Raw genomic sequence first — 22289 nt, 5'->3', positions numbered from 1 at the left:
TTCTCACTTTTCCTTCCTCGGTGAGGCTTCCACAATAGTTTCCACGGTAATAATCCAGAAAGCAATGTTCTCACTTTTCCTTCCTCAGTGAGGCTTCCACAATAGTTTCCACAGTAATAATCAAGAAAGCAATGTTCTCACTTTTCCTTCCTCAGTGAGGCTTCCACAATAGTTTCCACAGTAATAATCCAGAAAGCAATGTTCTCACTTTTCCTTCCTCAGTGAGGCTTTCACAATAGTTTCCACAGTAATAATCCAGAAACCAACCTGTAAGCAATGTTCTCCCTTGATTTGCCTCAGTTTCGAAACAAAACCTCAGTTTGGTTTTGTTACTCGCATTCCTCTTGTTGTTCATATTATATACGACACGCCGGGTATGCCTCAGGATCACACCGGTAACAAACAATGGTCCATGTGCAAAAGTTTATTTTGGAGCCACTATCCAGGTGAGCATATCTAGGTGTGTCGTGACCCTCCTGACATAGGCTCCTCGCAACTTGTGGTTCGAATCCAGGCATTCTTTGTTTACCACCATCAAGTCAAATGCTGATTGTCCTGGTAGTCCAAATTCCCCTGTAATACAGACTCTTGTGCCGTCAAACTGACTGATGCGCGCGTCTGTACATGTGAAAGCTGTTTTCCATTTGCCAGTCCCCGCGTTTCGATATTGCTCAGACACTCTGAAAACTCCTTTCTCCTTTTTATTTGGGCGAATTATTATTCTGGGTGTTCTGGAGGAGAATTCGGTTACTTCCTTTGGAGCAGTGGGATGGGGTGACGATAGAAGATGTCCAAGTACTATAATTCCGTTCTTTTCTTTCAAGAACATATTGAACCACTCTGGTGACTTGATTATTTCATCATTTGAGAAACTTTCAAGTTCCTTCTTTAGTTTCTTCACATACTTGTCATGGTTTTTTAACCATTTACCTTCAAGCAATTTCAAACTATCCTCCCTCTTCTTCAGCAAAGCAGCAAATTGAGATTCTTCGTCTTTCTCTTCTTTAAGAACTTTGCGAAGTCGCTCCAGAACTGTCTCCTTCAATGTTTCCTCGCCTTTTTTCTTATCTTTGTGTTTGTGTAGTTCTGGGAATCGAAGAGGAGGAAATGTTTTGCAGTTTTCAATTAATCCAGGCGTGCAGACCTTAACTTTATACATGTCATGTCCCACATCGGAGCCATCGGGAGGGGAATAGTTCCAGTCGTGTTGCTCAATGTGTCTCTTGTACCGAAGACGCCTTGTCCGATATTCGCTTTTTGATTTCTTTGTCGAAACAAATTGTTTCAAATTGTTGCTTTCAGTTTGACCCATATTTTGGTGATCTGCTAAATGTTTCCCTATCCCTATCTATAGTATCATTGTGAGCGCGCTCTATTCACGCTGTCTGTCATTGAAAGCTGCTACCACGTGGAGTTGCTAAACAACAACAAATCCCAGCATGCCTTGTACAATGAAACGTTCCAACCAATTATATTCCTTAGTACATGTGACGTCACATCTAAACATGGCGTACATCAATGTCCGTGATCGAACCGACTCAGGAAAAACTGGTAGATTTCGTCTGCAAGACGTGAATATTGAAGGTTCCGTCACTAATCTTTTACAAGAAATAGCCAAGAAGATCGAAGCCTCAAAAGATGACATCGGTATTTTTGTTATTGAACTAATAGAAATCGAATTACAAATTATGTATCGCAATTTCGTGATACCACGAAATTAGGTAACACACTTTTGTAGGCAGAAGTTTCTAGTACATTCATCACTAAATGCCATGTTTGTTGATGTATTGAGGTGATCTTATGTATGACGTTTGACTAATGTGGATCATACATGACCCTCCGTGCGAAGTGATGATTTAGCATTACGCCTATGCCACAACAAATATAATCCCGTGATGGGATGTTTCGTTTGTAAACAAATTCGCTTATTCTGAATCAGAGCAGGCGAGCCCCTTTGAAGCCCTTCGAAGCATTCTGAAACAGATTGAAAATGATGTATTTTACTGAATGGACTGTGTAGGATGTGCTGCTATATCAATATGTTAACGACTATTTTCATTTATGAGATAAGGATAGAGGTGTGGGGTAACCTGCCCTAACACATCCACATAACTAGCCTAACCCAAGGATCGTAATATGTATAATGTATGTTGGCCAGCGACCAGTTATCGCCATTTGTTTCATGTTATTTCTGAAATATACCGTGTTTTAAATGTAATTTACCGTAGACGTTCAATGTTTTTTGTGAAACTATGAGCAATTGTGCCTATTTCTGTCTGTGGAAAAAGTGTGAATAGATTTCTTGTTACGCCACAAGAGGGAATCAGAATAGTGGAAATAGAGCTTTCCTGTCGACTTATTGTACCTCATCGCCGTCTTAACAGTGCTCTGCTTCAGTTATACATATTACATTTTTTATCACTGGTATTGCACTGAATTATATTATTCATTTAAATTAATGTTTTATTTCAGCAATATGCTTAACTAGTATGTTTCTAATATTCCTAACAAAAGTCAGGTTTGTTAATCATTTTCGGATATATATTTCTTCTGTTGAAAATGAGCAAAAGTAAAACTGCTAGCACATGAGCCATATATAACAGGGTGTTGGAGATAATTGGTCCTCAGTGATAACTGTTTGCTAGCCAGTACATAATATATATATATATATCTTTTATGATACTATTGGGTGGCATAAAGATTCTGTAATCGAAAAGGCAGGGGTAGTAGGTTGGCCGCTAAGAACTCTGTGTAGGAGAGAGTACCTTTCCATTTGCTCATTGCTGTGACTTGACCAGTTTGTTGTAGCCTGCTGTCGCTCTAGTGACAGTGTGTGTGTGAAACCAACCAGGAGGTAGAATTTAGACAACAGGAAATACATTTTTTTACAGAAAGGATGTCTACACATTCTGGTGTCAATTTCATCCTTCCATCATGTCTTTCTTTCTTGATGAAATGATTGATCTCGTCTAGTATTCCTGACTGAACATCTGTCATTTAGCATGTTGTACACTCATTCCATAATAATGTAGACATCATGGTTCAATCTAGGTCACACAGCCTTAGAAATTTGTGAAAATATACCTTAATTTGTTTGTATCTGATCCAGCTCGGATGAGACAAACATTTTTCACAATGTTTACATTTTCTGTCAGTTTTATTCAGTTCCAATTTGTAGCAAAATTGAAGCATTGAGATCTGGGTCAGAATAGTATGCTACTAGTTAATGAGAACTACTATCACTGAATTTGTTGTTATCCTCAACACAGTATAGTAGTCTCGTTCCAACAGACAATTGAACATTTTGATTGTAAAACACATGTAGTCCTACCACCTGAGATAGTTATTTTAATTATATTTCATTATTCGATTGTAAAATTGCCTGAGGAAAGGAACTATTCCCTAATTGCAACTTTAGTTTTCTTACTACAATTCTGATACTGTTATTTTGACATTTTGACATTTACCATATTTATTGTAGCATTTTTAAAATTTTGTATTGTTTGTTGTCGTTTTTATACCACTGTCTGCAAATTTACGCCTATATAATGAGACCATATAAATAATGGAGTCTGTTCCAGGCAAACCACTTGACCAGTTATTGTTATTATGAGAAATGTTCATCAGGATATGGTCACTTTGCAGGGTTAGACAAGTTAGAAATTAGGTTATTTTCAATATTCTGCTAAAACTATATACAACAAAGTTGCCATGTATTTAATGGCAACTAATGGTCGTCAACAAGAAAATATCACTAGTCCTGCGTAAATTTACTAGTCTTTGACAAGCAGACTTACCGTTTGTGAATTTCAAACCGTGCTGGTACATGAAATTTACCAAACCATCAATTTGTAAACTACCCGGTCCAATTTGTAAACAGTATGTTGTACTGGGGACCTATTCTAACCTTGGTCCCCATGTGTATGTTATGTAATTAAAATATAATATAACACTTGACAACATGACTAAAACACAATAATCATGATAAATAATAAATTAAATGTATCAATTTTCAATCAACGATGTACACCAAATTTGTTGGTACATGTGAGTGATACTACTGCTGTTAGCGGGGTTAGTCAAGAAATGAAGTTGTGGGAAAGTAGTTCTTGTGGAGTAGAAGTATTTGAATCATAATGGTCACTAGAGATAACAAACAATATCTCTATGGATTTCTTTTCAGAATTGATATACTCTGGTCAGAGACTACTAGAAAGCAGACCACTCACTGCTTATGGTTTGAGACCAGGCTCAACTGTCTATGTGTTACAGAAGAAGATAAGAGATGAACCAGCAGGTAGTGTACAAAACACAGCTTTAGGAATCAGACCAGCAACTGTCACTAGTTGCTAGAGGTGCACTGGTGCAGTGTGAGTTTTCATGCTCCGATACGATACACAATATATATTTTATATATATTATCAATACATGATAGCACACATGCTTAAATACATCGTTAAATAAATCCCCACCATTTTTGTCAGTCAAAAATTGCAAAATTGCAAGTGTCTGCAGCTATCTTTTCCTGTTGAACCTGCTCTGAAATATTTATATTCAAGACGTTTCAACACGATTTGAAATAAATATGCATATCTCGATACATATATTGTGCTCTTGACCTAGCTGTATCATTTCAACCCAACTAGTTGCATAGTTAAGTGTATTCCTCTCTGCATGAAGATCTGACAAACCCCCTATAGGAGTACATAGTGGTGTTGAACAAACCTCACTCATGATCATTGTATTAATACAATGGCCTGTGTAAAGATAATTAACATGTAGGCAAACTACCATAACCACTGTTCATTTCACATGTCTGTTTACTTGAAAGATACCTTAACTGTGGGACAGATTGCTTCAGACTGCCAATTCACACATGCAACCCCCAAGCATGTGTTAGATCGGAATATGGCCCAGAGATAAAACAACATTTCTTGAGTCAAGGTTATTTAATTGGTTATATATTAGAGAATAAGACATGTATGTGCGCACACAGCAGCACTCTCAACCAGACTAGGGTCCAACGGTCATTCCCAAGGCAACCTACCTCTCTTACATCACATATACTATCACATAGAGAGCATTACCGTATAAGTTAAACTGGTAACATTGAATGCGATCATTCACTGGCCACAGCCTTCTTGAATGGAGTCTCGCTCTCGCAACACAAACGTTTAACATTTAACCCATGTAAAGCATATGATGATGATAATGACTGAATCCCACTTCCTTGTCTGTTGCAGCTGCTGCGAGTCACACCCCAAGCAAAGCTGAGATTATTGCTGCTCTACAGAGTGACCTCCTGAACCCAGCTTACAAGAGCATTGTGAGACATTCACTTTCTGTTGTTTAGTTACAAGAGCATTGTGAGACATTCTCTTTCTGTTGCTTAGTTACAAAAGCATTGTTAGACATTCACTTTCTGTTGTTTAGTTACAAAAGCATTGTGAGACATTCACTTTCTGCTGCTTAGTTACAAAAGCATTGTGAGACATTCACTTTCTGCTGCTTAGTTACAAAAGCATTGTGAGACATATACTTTCTGTTGCTTAGTTACAAAAGCATTGTGAGACATTCACTTTCTGTTTGGTAGTTGTAGAACATGTAGCTGTTACAAGAGCATTGTGAGACATTCACTTTCAGCTAGGTTGTTGTTCGTAGAGTGTTATGCCACGTGCACTTCCTGCTGGGTAGTCATTCCAAAAGCGTTGTGCAACATTCACTTCCTGCTGGGTTGTCATTCCAAAAGCGTTGTGCAACATTCACTTTTTGGTGGGTTGTTGTTCAGAGAGCATTGTGTGATGTTCACTTTGTGTTAGGTTTTACAACTTGTAGAATCGGTTGCCTGATGTGATTCATACATGGGCTGAACAAGGTATTACGGTTGAGATACGAAGTAAACTTAATATATAAATGGTGAATTTTGCAATGTATTCTCAATTTGGCTAACAATAGGTTAATTGTAATTTGTGTCTTGTAGAAAAAAAGTGAAAGTCTAATGTCAGTAACTCATGAAAATTGGTTATATGGAAACGAAAGGTAAAAAGTCATATCATGTACCCACATCATAGCTTACATGTGTTTTTCTAGATTAGTACTCCATGAACACATACACAAACTGGATATATTGGTTCTTTTTTAAGCATTATAGAACAATTAATTCATAATCATTTATAGATGTAGAGGGGAATGTCCTTGTGACCCACAGTTCCTTTAAAATAGTGCACCCCGAACCCTATTAGTTTTAAGGAATAGAGAGTTACGGGGATATTACCCTACTTAAAACACATCCCTACTTTTACTCTTTGACAAGATATTCTGTTGTGGTTAACATTTGAAAAATAAACTAGAACTGTTTGTTTGTATTTATACTACGTGAGACACCCTTGCATGATGCACGAGGAATGCGTTCTCTGTCGCTGTTGCACGTGCACCAGGCTCTGTCACTAGCTGATATTAACAATGCATGGTACATGGCTCTGCATAATTTTGTGGGGTCCTAAACCAGTATTTTATCAATTGCCTGCACATTGTAAATACATGCTGACAGGGATTATAGGAAACAGGGGGCCCCGAACAAGGATATATAAATTTTTATATATTTTTTCTCGTCAAGGGTTTATCATTATATCCATATGTATATTATTTTTGAGCTTTTATTATTTAAGCATTATGCAGAAAAATATAAAATACAAATATTTAATAGATAATTTCACGCCATACCCTCCCTCATGTCGCTGTAGCCAAGGTCTTAAATTACACATCCTTAAATCAAACAATGTGGGTTTGAACCCCCGCTAGCAACACGTTTTCCAATAAAATTTGAAATTATTCACCTTTTCAAATTATTTAAAAGTTAATTCTGTCAATTTCAAAATGCTAATTAATTGAAATGTTGTGTCAAGATAATGTATAACTGACAAACATCTGTCCATCCCTGAAAAATAATGGAGCGTTTAAACTAGTGCTGTTGATCTGTGTGTAATATCTCATAGGCTTGTTACACTCACTTTTGTATGTTAATGTCATTTTCAGTTAGTTAATTCATAATAGAACATGTCTGTTAAAATATGGTCTGAGAGGATGTAAGTGATGAGGCGATGGACCTCCCATTTATGAGTATAAATGTTCATCTTATAACCCCAATAGATTTTTATATTAAATCCATACCCACACGATTGGGTCGTATAAGTTCACTATGAACGGAGCATGTAATTGACACAGTTACTGGTCAGTGACCACAGGGATGCTGGCGTGTGTTCGGGTAAAGTGTTTGGTTTAGAAACTTAAAGCATGGTTCAAGCTTGTTTCCACATAGGATCGAAGAGGAATGAAGATATGGATAGTGTGAGATAGAATAAGTATGTAAATACACAGTTTAAACGAAAATTTCCAATATTTTCATATAAACTATACAAATGCTATAAGAGACAACATTTTATTTGAATTGATATGTGGGATCAAGCCAGTTCAGTTTTGGAATAAGATGAGTCATTATGACTTAAGTCACAGTCAGAGATTTACATGAACTCAAATATGTTTGCCCAGTTTGTGTTTTGCAGGTGAATGTATATAGTACACTATTGAACACTAATCTTTCAAAATATATAATACTTATGTCGACATGAACACTTATTTGAAAATTGCCTTGAAACATTCCAGTATGACTAACTTGGCAAGTAAGTTCATTTTGTATGTGAATTGAAGTCAGGCCATGTCGACTGTGAAGTTAGTTGTATATATGTCAATGAGGTATATATGTCAAAATTAAGCATGAAAGTAAGGTTCCTTGGCATTTACACCTTATGTTGAAAGTTGAACATTTAAGAGTCCCGGGCTATATACTATAAGAGCTGATCTCAAGGACTTCGGAACTCCTCAGTTTCAATTTCTGGTATTGTTGGCAGGTGGAGAAGATGCTGACAGATCCTGACACCATCGAGAACATCATTGCAGCCACGCCCGGTCTTGACAGCGACCCTGTGGCTATCTGTGAGTCAATTGAGCTTTTCGTCTCTCTAAATAACAGGGTTACTCACCTGCATGGGGCTTGTAATATGTTCTGTCGTATGTTAATGTCACTTTCAGCTGGTTAATTTAAAGTAGAACATGTCTGTTAAAATGTGGTCCCAGTGGATGTAAGTGATGAGGTTGTGCACACCATTATGGAACCTCTATTTATGAGGACAGATATTCTGGTTATAGCCCCATTAAATTTTGATATCAAATCTAGTATCAACACAAGTCAATAAAAGTTAAAAACTCTGATGCTTGCCGAGATATCAGAGGAGATATTGCTACAATGAAATTGCATCACAATGCTTGGTTACCATCAGGGATGGGTATTGGAAGTTTAAAGTGTATCACAATATTTTGTGATGCACAAGGCCGTATTGCGATATGTACCGTATTACAATATATTATATAATTCAAAATTTTGAATTCTGAAAAAATCTGATGCATTAAGGTATGACTTGAAGTTCATAAATGGAGCAAACAAGATGCTGGTACAACATTACGTTTTCTCAGTCAATAAATACATATTTAGCAAGAAAATACATGACAAAGACATGATAAAAATCGCAATTTGAAATCACCCGATATATCAAGCGTGATAAAAATGATATTGTGATGCGTATCATGGAAAGAATGAACCTGACCTGAATGTTAACAACCTGAAAAGGTAGGAAGAATGATTTGGGATTATTAATAGAATCTCACCGTTGTGTCTCTTGATATCAAGTATATCAGTAAAAGTTCAAGGCTTTCCGAGGAATTTTAAACTTTTATTCGCTCATGTTGATATTTGATATCAAAAGAGATTCTCTATTTTTCTAAAAATGTATTTGCACATCCTCACATCAGTGAATATAGGTGTCTTCTGTGCCGTGATACTTTGCTTTATTTAGCTCGTCCTGTTCTTCAGCAATGCTGCAAGATCCAGATCTCCTCACCATCCTAGCGCATCCACAGAACATTTCAAAGTAAGTACCCATTTCACTGCTAAATCTCTTCAATATGAGTCTCTAAGGTTGTACTATAGTGCTTCCCTGAGGCATGGGTGGTCCAGTTGTCTAAGGCACCTCAGTTTAGTGAACAAATTGACTCTGCTTTTCAGGCCAGAAACCTATAATCGTTGCTTCGAATCCCGTTGTTTTATGTTTTCATGTTAGTCAGCATCACACCCATGCTCGTTGGTTTCTGTGTATGGTAGCTGACTCACTCACTCACTCACTCACTCACTCACTCACTCACTCACTCACTCACTCACTCACTCACTCACTCAAATTCATTTGTTACCATTACTGCTGATTTAGTTAAAGAAATTATATATCCTGCCCATAGAAAAAGTGAGTGAATGAGTATGGTTTTATGCTGCCTTTAGCTCGATTCTGGCAATATCACTGGAAAAGGGTTTCACACATTGTACCCATGAGGGGAATCAAACCCAGGTGTAAAATGTGTGATATCTGAACATGCAGTCTAGGGGTAAGCAGTGTGATTGCTTTTTACACGGTAAAACATGACACCACCATGGTGTGTATTGTAAAGATAAAAATTACTCAGTTAGATGAAGGTTTTGTATTATTTCAAAATGCACCAAATAATGAAATTGGAAACAAGTATTTAATTGAAGGCAAGGGAAAGTTAGTGCTATTTGGTTTCCCTTCTGTACTTGTCCCCGACTCCAGTCTCCAACCAGGGCTGTGGTATGTTGCCTTTTTACCCCGCCCCACCAGTCTCCAACCAGGGCTGTGGTATGTTGCCTTTTTACCCCGCCCACCAGTCTCCAACCAGGGCTGTAGTATGTTGCCTTTTTACCCCGCCCACCAGTCTCCAACCAGGGCTGTGGTATGTTGCCTTTTTACCCCACCCACCAGTCTCCAACCAGGGCTGTAGTATGTTCCCTTTTTGCCCCGCCCCACCAGTCTCCAACCAGGGCTGTGGTATGTTGCCTTTTTGCCCCACCCACCAGTCTCCAACCAGATCTGTGGTATGTTGCCTTTTTACCCTACCCACCAGTCTCCAACCAGGGCTGTAGTATGTTCCCTTTTTGCCCCACCCACCAGTCTCCAACCAGGGCTGTGGTATGTTGCCTTTTTACCCCGCCCCACCAGTCTCCAACCAGGGCTGTAGTATGTTGCCTTTTTACCCCGCCCACCAGTCTCCAACCAGATCTGTGGTATGTTGCCTTTTTACCCTACCCACCAGTCTCCAACCAGGGCTGTAGTATGTTCCCTTTTTGCCCCACCCACCAGTCTCCAACCAGGGCTGTAGTATGTTGCCTTTTTGCCCCACCCACCAGTCTCCAACCAGATCTGTGGTATGTTGCCTTTTTACCCCACCCACCAGTCTCCAACCAGGGCTGTAGTATGTTGCCTTTTTGCCCCACCCACCAGTCTCCAACCAGATCTGTGGTATGTTGCCTCATGACTCTTACCATTTGTAGGTTGCTGGAGAAACATCCATCATTCGGCAATGCCGCCATCACAATAGCAGCAGCTGTCAATGAGGAGGGCTCCAAGGACGCTGCCCGAGTCTCTACAGGTTAGCATACTGTCCCCAGCATGTACAAGCAGGCTACAGCTGCTTTTTTCCCCAATTAGTCAATCAATTTAAGATTTACATGCATCATCCGTCCCATCATATTCATGTGATCTTGAAATCTTTACAAATCAACAGTTGTCATAGTGTGGTGTACAGGACGTTCCACTTGCCAGATCAATGCATGTATCATAAACAATATAATTTGAACAGCATATGTATACACTGAAATCAAGATCTGGAGTTGCCTGGGTTCCTGTCTCCCAAAGTGAGGAGGCAGTGACTGATATCTTGAAGCTGTGATTGGATGACACTAAGCATAACATTCATTGGTCTTCTGTATTGAAAGAAAACAAATAGCAGATCATGTGATATTTAGCTCAATGTCTTTGAAACTATAAGGCCCATGGAGCTGAAGCTTTGTTTGAATAATCCCAGCTGTCGTGTCTCTGAAAAAGAATTCCAATCCCATTTGAATTGTTTTGTTCTGAGTCGGCCATATCATTGTAAAATTTGATTTGCAGTAAGTGTGTGTTATGCAGGGTAACATAAAATACAGGTTTTTGCATATTTTGATTATTTGTTTTGGTACCTCTGTTTTACTGCATATTCAACATCTCTAAAAACATTCAGAAAAACTCCCTTTTTCCCCCCCCAGTCGCATCAAGTATTGATTTGACAGCTGCTTAGTGGGAATGGTTTGGGGTCTGTTGTCGATTGATGATTTTTGGCACTGATACTATGGTTACATGTCATCTCGTAGGGACATACTCTCTGGACCAGATGTCAGATGAAGAGGAGGATGCGGGCCCACCGGTGAGTACCCAATGGCCCAAAAGGTCATCAAGTTACATCTCCATCCTCAGTTGGCCTGTGTACGGGTATTATGTCTACATTCGCCACCATAGCTTCATCACGAAAGTGACGTCACTATCTCAATCTCTCTTATCACCATCTTAGCACAGGATGTCTCTCGCTCTAAGATTGAAATCAACGAGCAATCAAAGCAGCTCTTGGCAAAGCTTGGCATTAATCCACTTCATGAAAATCATCATCTTGTAGGTGCAAGCTATCAGTATATTTACTTTTGTCAGAAGAGTGTTCAGACTGTCATTCAAATAGGTCTCACTACAAGGTATGGTGATGAGTCCAAGGTATTTGTCCTCATAGAATGAAGACCTAATGCACTGGATAATGAGGGATGATCGATGTCCTGTTGTTTGTCCTTCCTTCCCAAAAGGTGTTTTCCTTGTTTATCACATGAGAGGGCATGGGTGGCAGAATTACAGATATGCAGGGAATATTCATGAAGTCGCCAGTACATGTCGGTTAAAATTCCCAAATTAGAATAATAATAATCCCATGTCATGTAAATATTTGAATGCAATGTTATAACACCATGTTGAAATACCCTAAAATAAAGAAAATAAGATCTTAAAAGAAATGTCCCAATTTTGAACAAAATAATAATTTTTCCCAATTTGCCTGCCGAGAGCACTGCAACTTGGTGTGAAGAGTTACATCCCTTGGTGTAGGCAAGTTGTTGGTTAAATTGGCATTCACACCTACCAAGGGCAGATCCAGCATTTTTCAAAAGGTGGCATCCGGAAACCCCTGGACCACCCCTCTGGATCTGCCTATGCTGACCATAGGTCTGCCAGTACCCATGCTTGTCTGAGACCTGCATCTCAGTGGGCTTTCCTCCCACATCAATGGATAACATCTTCTTCATTGTTTTTGTCAATATTCCAGGGTAACTCGGTGTCCGTCCCTTAGGTGAAGCCTGAAATAGGGGAACATGTGAACATAGCAGCTAGTGGAGCCCTGCTGCCCCACTTTATAATTATTGTCATTATTTAAATAGAAGCGACAATGCTACTCTCTAGAATAAACACGGCAAGGGGTAAGAAGTCATAAATCACAATAAGAAGTTGTTATACAGAAGCGTGTCCTCCTGTTTGAATGTCTAACATGGGAATCGAACCGAAACATGTTTACAAGATCAGGCCCTGGTCAAACTGCAATGCTGTTTAAAGAGAGATATTACACCCCAATTAACATATAACATTCAAACGAATCCTCTGTATTTTATGTGACATGAATTGACTGCTTTTACTGAAACGAAGTGGTATCTTTGGTTAGTTGACTCTAAAGATGGTTGACACTTTCTGCTAAAAGGGATAAGCGTTTGATGGGCAGTGTGCTTCTGTACTGAGTGTGAGCTTGTTGATCTGTTGTCAGTCTGGCACGGTGGGTGGAGGTCAGGGCATCACAGCATCACAGCTGGCAGCTGCACTTCAAGCCGCACAAGGCTCGAGTCCAAGGGTAAGCCCAGCTGGAACTCTCGTTGACAGATTGTATTTTAGGATTTAATAACTTTCTCTTTACAATGTACAAGGAACGAAATTATTCAAATTTATTTATTGCTATCTTCTTTTGTTTACTGAGAATAGTACTATTCTGTTTAATTACGCTGTTGATGTCAATAACAGCACAGGCACAGCAACAATTTTACAAGAACCAACAGCATTTTCCACTTCATCCAACTGATTAAGAAGGTCTCCTGTATTCTAGTGATCACGCAAGCTACCTCCAAAATTACATGCTTGATCGTACAAGCCTGGCCCTCCTTCACACTCAAGCAGGCAATCCTCTGTTCACGGTCATGGTTGGCTGCACACCTTCTTGGCAAAGCTAACCTATTCCTAACCCTTTTTAAGCCTTAGACATTCTCTCTCCACAATTAGCAATGACCATTTGTACACTGTACTTTCCCTCGTATGAGTGGGATTCAAGGATTAAAATGTAATCCTCTCTCTTTCTAAAACTGAAATGTGACAAAGGCCATTTACATCACAAATTGAGTTCTCTATTCAGTGAGAAAACAGTGTGCTAAAGATACTATCTCTTCAATTATGTTCCTTGTTCACTTTTTTTTTGTCAGACTTATAAAAAATTAAAATGATGAATCATTGATAGTACTTACTTTGTTCCTTTTTGTGGTATCCTGATCACAATCTGCCGATATGTCTGACTCTGACAGTGACAAAAGTTTTTGAGTTATGGAATGTGCATGTTTCTCAGAAGATGAATTGGTGATAGTGGAAACAGTAACCCCTGCCTGGACGACAATAGTGACGAAAATAATCGGGATTATCCCCCTCTTGGACAGATAGATTATATAGTGATTGCAAAACACAGATTGGTTCATTTCAATCGTTTGTATAGTATATTTTTCTCAAAATCACAATATACTGTGCAATCTTGATATTGCTCTACAAAGATGAAGCAACATGTCATAGACTGTGAGTCAGTGTCACTTACTAACGTGTTACATTACACTATACACATAGCTGAGTGTTTTATGATACCTGGACTGACTGCTGGCATACATTATGCTATAATCTACTGCAGTTACATGTTGGTGAGAGATGAGTGACTGTAGTTGAGACAAATATCGTCTATCTTTATAACGGCATGGATTGAGTTGAGGAGGGGTAGGGGGGTGGAACATGCGGCCCTAATATTGAAAAGGAAAATATCTTCCAATGTTGAAGCTATATAGTTCACCTTACATCAATGTTACTTGACACGGACCCACTAGCCATACTGTTGACATGCATGGAATCCGTACCGGTATTATATATACAAACACAGGTCTCCCTACAACTGATAAACGATCATGTATACTCTGTAGCTGGCTGGTGGTAATGTCCAATCAGCTTGCAGGCCTAGCTTGTCGTGCTATTTAAGCCACGCCCCCTTTTAAGATTATTTTGGGTTGTTTTCAACTACAGACCTTAAAATACATACCGTATTCCCCGTAATAAGCGCCCAGGGTGCTCTCAAAATTAGAAATAGGGGGCTCTTATTAGAATATTATGTTGGGGAAAAAAACAGAGTTGAAAAATAAATTTCGTGGTTTATGCTGACAGCCTGAATTGTTTATGTACGACAGATATATTATTCTAGAATTTAATCGCCCATATTTAAGGGTGCATATAACACACGAGTGCGTATTGTACGCGAATAAATAAGTCTTGTGAACATTGATCAATCGAAAGGGGTGCTATTTGGGATTGTTCACTAGCCAATATATTAGCAAATACCGCCGTGGGCGCTTATCAGAGCGGGACGCTTATTACGTCGAATACGGTACTTTTAATTAGGTGCAGGAGCACTAAGTTTACGTTTTCACACTTCATCGGCCATCATATATGTTGTGCATCAATGATTACTGGCTGCATAATGATGCATAAAAATCTATTACTGTTCCAGTGTTACAAGTCGATTCCCAAATTGAAACAATATGTTAACCAAGAAATCTGTATGAAAAACCGTAGTATAAAACCAACCGACAACCAACGAATGGTATACAGTCAACAAATGTATTACATAATTAACTAGGTTTACAAAACATTCAATGGCAGAATGAGATACAAAATAGTGTAGTAGTAGTGATATCAAAAAGATCACTGGTAATATTATTCACCTATCCGCAACAATGGTCAATCTTCCAAGGTAGGCCAAGGCTTGGAATCCAGGGTGATAAGTGATCTTCACACGAAAGCTGGTCTTGATGTAATGTCACATGAAATATGAGATGAAATGTGAGAAAAGACAGGGACGCGCCTTCTCCACTTATATGGTCTAACCAGCTTCCATCACTTTTCACACACTGCTTGACCAGTTCAGTGTCACCAGAACATCACAGAATAGTTCACGTTTCCATAATGCTTGACAATCATCCAAACTATTCCAGAAATTTACAGATAATTTGAGCATCTGAATATAACTAGTTCATCACCACTGCTAACATTATTTAGTGCTTCTTTCCTGACAACGAATCATTTTCCAAATACAATGCAATGAACTTCTACTGAATCTGAACATTAACAATGTAATACAGTGACAATCATTGTTAACAGTAAATGACACTGCCATATAACACATGATTCTTGCACTTTATGATGTAGATCCTTATCTATGTAATGTACCGAGTATGTGTTTCATTTTAGCAGTCTGGTGGCGCGTCTACATCCAGTGCTAATCCAAGCGGTGGACCTCCCATCATCTCTTCCGACTTCTTCCAGCAGGCGATGCTGCAGGCTCAAAGTGCTGCCACAGAGGTGAGTGATGCTGCTATGGTCATAGGTGAATCCAGAGGTTGGGGGGGGTCTGGACTCCTCTCTCTCTCCCCTCCCCTTTGACCTTCAGGTACCCCGTTTTTACTATGAAACTTTGTTTGAATGATCCCAGCTATGTTGTCTGTACAAATTCTCTCAGTTCCATGACAATGCCATTTTTATCCCCCCCCACATATAATGACGGGGGGGATATAGCCATCAGTATGTCAGTCCATCCGTCCGTCCGTCTGTCTGTCCGTCTGTAATCATTGTTTGTCCGGAGCATATTTCCTAAACCAAACAACCTAGCTTCACAAAACTTGGTACACTTACCAATCAGGCTCAGTAGTAGTGCCTTTTGCTATTTAGAGATTTTTAGAATTTTTAATTTTTGTCGTTTCCATGGAAATATGATGAACTTAGGAAATTTGAGGGTAGTGCTCTTGCCCGGAGCATATTTCCTAAACCGTAGAACCTAGCTTCTCAAAAGTTTTTATGCCTATCAAGCAGGTTATGTAGTGGTGCCTTTGCTATAAACAGATTTTTTCTTTTTTTTTCTTTTTTCAATTTGAATTGAAAATTGATGAACTTAGGGTAATGTCCTCTTCTGGAGCATATCTTCTAAACCATGCGACAGAGATTCATCAAACTTTATGCACATGTCAATCATGTTCACTAGTAGTGCAGTTTGTTATTTATAGATTTTAATCTTTTTAATTTGTAGCCCCTGACATATTATTCTAAGGTGTACTATTTACTGATATCATATACTATATATGATGTGAGTTACATAATCTAGTACATTCTCTTTATGCCTTTGTGTCATGAGGCTACTACAGAGCTATTCATATGCGAATCTGCGAAGTTATTGTTATTACAGGGGCGGTCGGGTAGCCTAGTGGTTAAAGCGTTCGCTCGTCACGCCGAAGACCCAGGTTTGATTCCCTACATGGGTATAATGTGTGAAGCCCATTTCTGGTGTCCCCCGCCGTGATATTGCTGGAATATTGCTAAAAGCAGCGTAAAACCATACTCACTCACTCACTATTGTTATTACAATAAGATCATCAGAAAGTGAGCTACATGAACCAATATTTAATAATAACCTTCATTATATTTCTGGTTTTGGCATCAAGGAAAAAGATTTCCTTGCCAATATTAATACATTTGAAGGTACACACAGTTTACCGACATGCCACGCCGTGGGGATATGTCATCTTCGGATGACTCTTGTTCAATGTTAGATATTGCCTCTGAAACTACACGGCCTGTGAAGCTGAAACGTTGCATAAATGATCTCAGCTATGGTGTCTCTAAAAAGTGCCCTCAGAATACCAATCCAATTTTAAACACAGCCACCATGGCTAATAATTGGTCATCTTTTATTCAAAATGTATTGAAATGTATTGGTGTAGTTAGTAGTGGGGTGGGGCACGGGTGGCCCAATAGCCCAAGGCGCCGCAATTCGCGTTGCGTCCCTTGGGCACTCCAGAAACCTATGATTGTGGGTTCGAATCCTGGTTCAGCCCGATTATGTTTCTAGGTTTGTCAGCACCATACCCGTGCTCGTGGGTTTCACTGAAGTGGTAAACATCTCAGACCTGCATCAATCACTTCAGGCTTTCCTCCAACATTAAGCTGACCCGCCATGATATAACTGGAATACTGTTAAAAGTTGCATTAAACCCAACTCACTCACTCACCACTAGTGGAGCCTATCACATCTGTTCCATTTTTTATGATAATGTTAATTATGACCTTGATTCAACCAAACTAGTTGGCGCAACCAAAGTGTACATGATGAACATGGTCAATAAAAATTAATGTAGGTGCAAATTGGAAAACCATCTCTGTGACCCCAACGCACACTAGGCTGCCACCAAGCTTCATTTGATCGTCTGCATACATTTGGGGATCAATGGCAAAAAGTAGGTTTCACATGTGGTTGCCATGGAAACCAAATTTGACTTAAAATGAAATGGTTCAAGCAATATTAGGAGGATGTTAGTAGGATGGTCCATGCAAAGTTTCACCATCTTACACATGTTGGTTTTTGAGAAAAGGTTCAACATGTGTTCAAGAAGTCCCAAAGAGACGATAGATGGGTCAGCATTTTGGACAATTTGACTAGTGTGTCAGTTACCCTAATGAAGCTGAAATTTGGCATGCAGGTTACTTCTTATGAAGACATTTTATCTTGTTCAAGTCATTGTGAATTTATTAGAATTCTTTTGATTTTAACATCTAAAAAGACATCAAATTTTACAAAAAGTTTAGAATGTGCACATGGCACAGGGTTTAAACTTTTGTGTGACTGAAATGACCGAGAATAGATCAAAGATTGCTCAAGGCATCACAATTAGCACTCAATATCATTGTCATAAAAGATGCTGTGAAGATACTTGTTCTTTTCTTTTTCCCAGATTCTTATTACACCATTTTGGTTTAACTCACCATAGATGTTTGTATGGTGTGGGGTAAAATGTCTTCACAAGTCAGGTGAAGTACTCAGCCTTTAATATTTATTTTTTTAAATGCAAATTCGGGGTTCGAATTCTTGTAAGAGACGCTTTTATGAATCCAGTGGTCAGGCTCAGTGACTTGGTTGATTGGGTCATCTTACCAAGACAGTATGGTTTGCTCATTTGATGAATAGAACCATGAAGATCCTGGGTAGAATAGGTCTTCAGCAACCCATGCTTGTCGTAAAAGGCGACTATGATTGTCGTAGAAGGCGACTCACAGGATTGGGTGGTCAGGCTTGCTGACTTGGTTGATGCATGTCATTGTATCCCAATTGCATGGATCGATGCTCACGATGTCAATCACTGGATTGTCTGGTCCAGAGTTGATTATTTACAGACCGCCGTGATATATCTGAAATACATTAAACATCACACAAGAGCAAACTGGACTGCAAAGTGCAGAGTTGCATCCCTTAGTTTGTGTTTAAATGTAAGGTTAGCCTTGGTCAGCTGTTGGTATTTATCTAAATGGTACTCAATCAACACAGCTGCTCATCATGAGGTAAAGGTTCAATAGTACTTTCCGACTTCTTGCAAGTCATAAGTTTCTGTCTCACAGACAAGTGTATGAGCACGGACTAATGCAGTATGTATGTTGTTTTGTTGCCAGGCCCAGATGCAGCAACTGCGGGACATGGGCATCGCTGATGACAACCTGGCCCGCCGAGCCCTGGATGCCACAGGCGGAGACATCCAGGCTGCCTTGGAACTCATTTTTGCAGATCAGAATACATGACGATCACAGCCAACCATGGACATATTGAAATGTTGACGAAACATAAATTTGTGAATATCTTGTCATAACAATTCCTTGAACTTATCACAGTGTTTGGCTGTAGGAATTCTCTTGAATCAAGGCACCAACAAGACCAACAACACTAGAGTGGAATAATATTTGTTTATTTCATGTATCGAGACACTGAAGGTAATACATGTAAAACAACCAGCTGTGTTTGGTATTATCTTTGTATCAAACCTGATCACTGCTGTCCACCACATTGCCAGGAAAGAGAAGAAACAACTCTCAGTCAGCACAGTATCTTCCGTGTTTCACAGAGAAACAAATCATCCTTTAAATATAGTTATTGATATTTATTCAGATGATGCTCTGGTACACCCAGTTAACTCATTCACTCAGAGATTCTAGTCATTCAATCAGTGATCAGCTTTGATAAATGTAGCTCTTTTTCATAAAGTCATAATGAGTCCTATTTTCATTAATTTGAATGACAGGTACACATAGTGTTGATATTAGGTTACCATGGTTACATCTCTCCAAACTGTCAAAACATTTCAAATTCAAATTTAAGCTCGACCAACATAGTGCAACTAAATAATAGAAAAGTACAAATAACTCGATGTATGCAAGGTGAGCAATGCAAGCACTGCACCAGTATATGTTGTGTACTAATAATATATTATATACATACGTAATAATCACATAACTATATTTTTACTCTGAATATAAGATACATGTAATACCAAACAACGAGAACAATTCAACTACTGGCCACTAATCTAGAGTCAAAAAGATCAAACAGTCTATGTACAAGGAGGTGGTAGATGAAATGGAATGGTATTTTGGAATAAGAGTATGAATGTAAATTCAAATTCAAACACAAACTGTAATTTCTGTCATATCAACATTGACTTCTCATCACCAAATCTACATTTTATGTGAATATTAATAATATTTGATGATAAACAGTATTTCAACAATGCCCTAAAATCCAAATATGGCAGGATTACATTTTCATAAGATCTTTTAGGCTGGCAAAGGAAAAGCTGTTATCTATTTGCTGAAGCAGATCAGACAGATATCAAAATTACTAAATTGATGTAAGTTAAACGATATAATGTTTTCTTGCTTTGAAGATCCATGGAACTAAAGATCACTTTGTGAATGATGAAGTTTTCTGATTTCAATGATCACCTAAGATATCACACAAGAAACTGCACACAATACATTCCAGTCTTACAATATAGGAAAATACGAACATGATCTGTTTTTGTTTATCAAGACTGAACGTCGGAATTCTTAACTTTTGCAATTTCCCTGTTCAAATGCTATAAATGTCTGTTTGCTGTTAGACATTGTCCAGATTCAGGATTGGGTAAAAGATGATGGTGACTTATTTCTGAATCCATCCTTTCACTACCCAAAGAAGATGCACAGCATCAATGCACACTGGTGATAATCTTCAGTAGATAGCAGCTGACTTACAAAGCAGACATCCCGGACATTCAACCAACAATGTTATGTATAAAGCAGGGATGATTTAGTTTCTACGATCTGCGATTGCAACTTCGGGCCTTCTTCCGGGTCTCTTTCTCCAGTTTCCGGTTCCGGTCCAGGTTAATAATAATGGTACTGGAGCCCAGGTGAATCACGTGACCAACACTCCCTGGATCGACACTCTGCACCAATGACTGCTCCCGGTTGGACAGAATCAACAGACGGCGCACTGGAGAAAATAAGTCGACAGTTACAACAGGCTTTGCAGAAAGACTGATATGCCATGTGTTTTGTGGCAAGTGTTTGTATGATAGATGACATCACTCAGAGTAGGTTTTCAGTTGTCTAGTTAGTTTTAGTTGACTGATGACAAAAAAACACTTTGTTGGTGCAAACATCAAGATTGACCATAGAACCCAGTAGCGTGCAGTGAACGTGAATATATATTGTTTGGTGAAATTCAGTTCTTATTTTATATAGATTTAATCAAGATTACATGCATGCACCAAGTTAAGTACGAGTTCATTATTGGCTTAATAGGATAGGCCGCTAGTTCCAGTTTGGTGAGATATATGATGGCGCAGTTCTAGTTCTCTGTGGCATGTTAGTATAGATGTACGCATATTGTACTTACAAAATATGACCATATTCAAGAAACTGGAGATAGAGATTTCAAGCAAGAAGAACATTACTTTTGACAAGTATTTGTAAGTAACTTCTGTTTATGAGAGTTATGATAAAGGATTATGAGCCCACTACAAAATCGCATTGTAGTTGTATTGGTATTAATGTATGCCAACACGAAAGTTTGTGAATCTATTTTGTTTCATGTTTACACAGTATAGCAATTTTATGGTACTTTATTTACTTTAATCATGATATTATCAACAAAGGTTTGAAAACAAACAGATGAGGTCTTTCCCTCCTTATTATGATCCTAAGAAAAGCTTTAACAAAACTACAGTTAGCAAGCATTATGTGTGAAAGAATAAAGAAAGTGAATGGTTTGTTGTAATTCTGTAGAAAACCCATTTTCACAGACATCATTAGAAAACATCCAGAGACAAGTGTAGAGTGCACCCGACTGACGGACTGACGGACATACTGGACAGTAAAGCAACATCTCATATGAAGCAAAACCAGATATTACAAAACAAACTTACCTCTTTTCTTTTCATCTGCACATACCAGATTTGAAACATTAGTTAAAAACAAATATACGCTTAAAAATAGATAAGAGTAGTTGTACCCCGATTTTATCAGTATTCCAGCAATAATAATAAACAGAACAGGTGCCACATTGTGGGTTTTGTACCCAGTGTTCCACCACTTAGCTACACAGCCGCCAGGCTCTTTTCCCCCACACACAGGATTTACTCTTGCCAATTTACGATGTGAAGGAAATTCTCAAATATCGCAATTTGTAAATATTTTCAAGCAAAGATATGGTGCTAACAAACCAAGAATCATACTAATGGCAAACCCACAAGCAACGAATCTTGGCACATGATGACATGAAGATGTGTCTACTTACTCGGAGGGTTGAGAAGGTCACACTGGCACTCTGACCCCAGAGTGAAACTTGCAAATTTGTCTATTTTTTTCTTTCGTCTAGTTCTGAGATCAGCTTTGATTTTCATGGAAGCTCTACCATTTCGACCTGCTTGAACTTTATAAACTGGAGAGAAAGAAAAAAGTCATTGCAAAACTCTATACAATAAGTCACACGAAGATTTGTTTGTTGTTTAAAGCTGCACAGAAATATTCTGTCTATGTGGCTATGGCCTGTTAATAATCATATTGGTCAGACAATCCAGTGATTGACATCATGAGCATCGATCCACGCATCTGGGATAT

General features: G+C 38.7%; 2 protein-coding genes across 3 annotated transcripts in view; one reads left to right on the top strand and one right to left on the bottom strand.

Moving 5' to 3' along the window:
• Positions 1 to 1497: 1497 nt before the first annotated feature.
• Positions 1498 to 19205, top strand: LOC139452382 (ubiquitin-like protein 7). The gene is made up of 10 exons (XM_071233879.1): positions 1498 to 1647; positions 4184 to 4297; positions 5244 to 5326; positions 7908 to 7992; positions 8927 to 8984; positions 10451 to 10548; positions 11309 to 11361; positions 12787 to 12870; positions 15567 to 15674; positions 18807 to 19205. Exons 1-10 carry the CDS (start codon positions 1506 to 1508, stop codon positions 18930 to 18932), a joined length of 951 nt encoding a protein of 316 aa, XP_071089980.1. The 5' UTR covers positions 1498 to 1505; the 3' UTR covers positions 18933 to 19205.
• The window catches only part of LOC139452244 (alpha-2-macroglobulin-like protein 1), an 80611-nt gene continuing 77408 nt past the window's right edge, over positions 19087 to 22289 (bottom strand). Inside the window, exons 37-39 of one of the 2 annotated variants that reach the window (XM_071233679.1) lie at positions 21967 to 22110; positions 21596 to 21610; positions 19087 to 20661 (exon numbers count right to left, since the gene is read on the bottom strand). In XM_071233679.1, the coding sequence (XP_071089780.1) occupies positions 20483 to 20661; positions 21596 to 21610; positions 21967 to 22110 (338 nt within the window). In that variant the 3' untranslated portion in view covers positions 19087 to 20482. The remainder of the gene's footprint in view (positions 20662 to 21595; positions 21611 to 21966; positions 22111 to 22289) is intronic. The other variant, XM_071233762.1, reaches the window with a different exon arrangement.

The sequence above is a fragment of the Haliotis cracherodii genome, unplaced genomic scaffold, assembly GCF_022045235.1.
Source record: "Haliotis cracherodii isolate W230 unplaced genomic scaffold, xgHalCrac1.p SCAF_1, whole genome shotgun sequence".
Lineage (NCBI taxonomy): Eukaryota > Metazoa > Mollusca > Gastropoda > Lepetellida > Haliotidae > Haliotis > Haliotis cracherodii.
Note: the sequence above shows the minus strand (reverse complement) of the source record. Positions and strands in the feature narration are given on the sequence as shown.

Excerpts from the sequence above, each read along its gene's own strand:
- LOC139452382 (XM_071233879.1), top strand. The coding sequence starts at position 1,506 with ATGGCGTACATCAATGTCCGTGATCGAACCGACTCAGGAAAAACTGGT. Across the intron at positions 12,871-15,566 it reads CACAAGGCTCGAGTCCAAGG|TCTGGTGGCGCGTCTACATC; the intron begins GTAAGCCCAGCT and ends TCATTTTAGCAG. Across the intron at positions 15,675-18,806 it reads CTCAAAGTGCTGCCACAGAG|GCCCAGATGCAGCAACTGCG; the intron begins GTGAGTGATGCT and ends TTTTGTTGCCAG.